The sequence below is a fragment of the Fonticula alba genome, assembly GCF_000388065.1.
Source record: "Fonticula alba strain ATCC 38817 unplaced genomic scaffold supercont2.7, whole genome shotgun sequence".
In the NCBI taxonomy this organism is placed as follows: domain Eukaryota; order Rotosphaerida; family Fonticulaceae; genus Fonticula; species Fonticula alba.
Window position 1 is genome coordinate 833,092 of NW_009242977.1, and position 2,783 is coordinate 835,874.

At 67.9% G+C, this 2,783-nt stretch overlaps 1 protein-coding gene across 1 annotated transcript in view; it reads left to right on the top strand.

Annotated features, from left to right (window-relative positions):
• Nucleotides 1-1,396: 1,396 nt before the first annotated feature.
• H696_04387 (hypothetical protein) overlaps nucleotides 1,397-2,783 on the top strand; it is a gene marked incomplete at both ends in the record, with an annotated part of 3,249 nt that continues 1,862 nt past the window's right edge. The window contains 6 exons of the mRNA XM_009498263.1: nucleotides 1,397-1,406; nucleotides 1,564-1,635; nucleotides 1,742-1,828; nucleotides 1,919-2,049; nucleotides 2,190-2,324; nucleotides 2,485-2,620. Coding sequence (XP_009496538.1) covers nucleotides 1,397-1,406; nucleotides 1,564-1,635; nucleotides 1,742-1,828; nucleotides 1,919-2,049; nucleotides 2,190-2,324; nucleotides 2,485-2,620 — 571 coding nt within the window. The remainder of the gene's footprint in view (nucleotides 1,407-1,563; nucleotides 1,636-1,741; nucleotides 1,829-1,918; nucleotides 2,050-2,189; nucleotides 2,325-2,484; nucleotides 2,621-2,783) is intronic.

A 2,783-nucleotide genomic window follows, 5' to 3' on the forward strand; every position in this document is an offset into this window, starting at 1 on the left:
GAGCCCGACGCCAACAGGGCAGGTGAGCGAGTGAGTGAGTGCGTGAGCGAGGGGAGGGGGGCAGCGTGAAAGCCGGGCATGCGCTGTCGGGGCCTCCTGCGGCGAGCGCCGCCATGCGCACGCACCTTGGCATCCTTGCTGGCCGAGTCCGAGGCGCCGGTCAAACGCCGGCGCTTCCCGGTGTAGCCCTCGCCATCGTCATCCTCGATGAAGTCGTCATCATCCTCGTCACCAAAGTCATCCTCATCTTCGGAATCCAGGTCGTCCTCGGGGCCGGGCTTGCCGGCCGGGCGGCGCCGGCGGCGCGCAGCTGGTGCCTTCGACCCGGACGCTCCGGATGTCAACGCCGCGAGCTCCTGCTCTTGCACCTGGGCGTCGCCGTCCTCATCGTCATCGTCGGAAAGGGAGGGCCGCGCGAGGCGACCGCCGCGCCGGGCGAGATCCGTTGGAACCGTGGCGCCGGACGCGCGCGCCTGGCGCAGCAGTTCAAAGGTGTCGTCCTTGGCGGCGGCGGCCCGAGCGGACGTGCGCGCTGGCGCACGCCCCGAGGGGGGAGGATTGCCAGAGGTCATCGGCGCCCTGGAGGGGGGAGGGGCCTGGGGGGGGGGGGTGTATGTGTGTGTGCGCGCGCGCGCGCCAAAGGGTGGGGTGGCGGAGGTGGGCAAAACGAGCAACGCCTTGGAGTGAAATGTGCGCGCGCGTGTGTGTGTGTGTGTGAGAGAGAGAGGGAGGGAGAGAGGGGAGGGAGGGGAGAGGGACAGAGTGGATTGGTGGGTATGACTTTGGTCGCCGGGCCGCCTCGTCCAACTTGAAGCTCCTGTGGCCACGCCCCCATGGCACGGTTGGACGGCGGCCGGCCCCGGGCCGGGACGACCTGGCGAGAGGTCGCCGCCGCGGGGATTGCGCGCCCACGGCCGGGTCGCCCGCGCCTGCCCCGCGAGATTCCCCCACTCCTCGTAGCCCTGCCCGCCAGATCGTCCTCAGGGAGGCATTCAAAAAAATAACGGCAGGCATGATCGCACAGCGTGATCCCCGGTTCGTGGACCGGGGGTGGCGCGTGCGTTGGCAACAGGGCCGTGCGTTGCCGCCTTGGCCCCTGGCAAGGGCGTGCGGCTGCCTACCCACGTCCTGCCGGCTCGCGTGCGCCGGCGCGCCCCCCCCCCCCTCGGCCTGTTCGCATCTCTGCCCGTGCGTGCCGGTGACCCCCTCAAGGGGTGGTAGCGCCAGACGGCCGGCCGCGACTGGCCCGGCATCCTGCTCCTTCTCCTCCCCCTCCCCTCTCCCCCGCTTCGCGCCCTTCTTGTGCCTCGCTCTCTTTTCCCTTCGCCACCCCTCCCCATCGCGCGGATCACTCCCTCCCCCCCCCCCTCACGCGGAGGTCCACCATCCACTTGCCATGTCGATCGGTGCGAGGCCATCGCTCGCTTTTCGGCCTTCTCATCTGCTGCTACTACTGCTGCTGCTGCTGCTGCCGTTGCTGTGCTATCTGTGCTTGACGTCCTGCTCACCTACTCTCCCTCTCTCTCTCTCTCTCTCTCCCCGTCCCCCCCCCCCTCCCAACAGACCCCATGACCCTTGAGATGCAGCAGCAGGAGCTCGAGGCCCTGCAGTGCATCTTTACCGAAGAGTACGAGGGTGCGTTTCTTCCTGCCAATGCCGGCGCCCCGTCCAAGGTCCTCCCCCCCCCCTCCCCCCTGGCATCAGTCTGTCACTGACCGCGAACTGGCCGGCGCACATTCAGAGCTCTCAACCGAGTACCCGGTGTCCTTCAAGCTGAACCTCGCGGACAAGAACTCCGAGCCCTCGATCGACCGGATCCACCACCCTTGTACGCCTGCCCCCGATGCCGCCTCCCCGCCTGAACCCCTCCCCGCCAGGGTCTGACCGTCGTTCGTTGCTCTTGCGTCCGGCCTGGCAGTCTCGCTGTCCCTGCTTTTCACCCTGGGCTTGGACTATCCGAACTCCGAGGCGCCCACCATCGAAATCGACGACACCGAGAACATGACCGACGAAATTGTCGCGGAGCTGAAGGCCTTTTGCGACCAGCTGGTGCGCTCGCACGCCCGCCCGCCCCGTCTGTCAGTCCCCCCGCCTCCCCCCAGCTCTCTGACCACTTTGTGGCCTTTGGTCACCATGCTGCACACGCGCACGCAACCCTCTCTCTCCCCCTCGCACACGCACACATGCAGGCCCAGGATAACCTTGGCATGCCGTCGACCTTCACCATTGCCTCCGAGGTCCAGGAGTGGATGGTCTCCCGGTTCAAGCGCGCAGTCGAGGAGTACGAGGCCGAGGAGTCTCGCCGCGCCGCCGAGGAGGAGGAGGTGCGCCACTGGCCGGCCGGCCGGCCGCCATTGGCCACGGAGGGGACGGGTGCCAGTGCCCTGGGCAGTATCACGGCACACTGGCCGCTTTGACGCGGATCCCATGGTTTCGACCGTCTGACTGACTGACTGACTGACTGACTGGTGATCGGCATCCCAGGCCGAGCGCAACCGCTTTGCCGGGTCTCGCGTGACGGCGCTCACCTTCTTCGAGTGGAAGCGGAAGTTCGACGCCGAGATGGCCCTCCTTGAGCAGCAGGCCAATGCCCAGAATTCCGCCAAGAAGAAGCTCACCGGTATGTGTGCCAGCGCGTCCGCGCACCATGTCCCCGGCCGATGTCGGGGCCGCTTTCTCCCCCCCCCCCCCCCCCCCCCCCTTTGCTCTCTGCTCTCTCGCCCGTTTGGATGACCGCCTCGGCTTCGCTGTCAGGCCGCCAGATTTTCGAGCAGGACTCCACC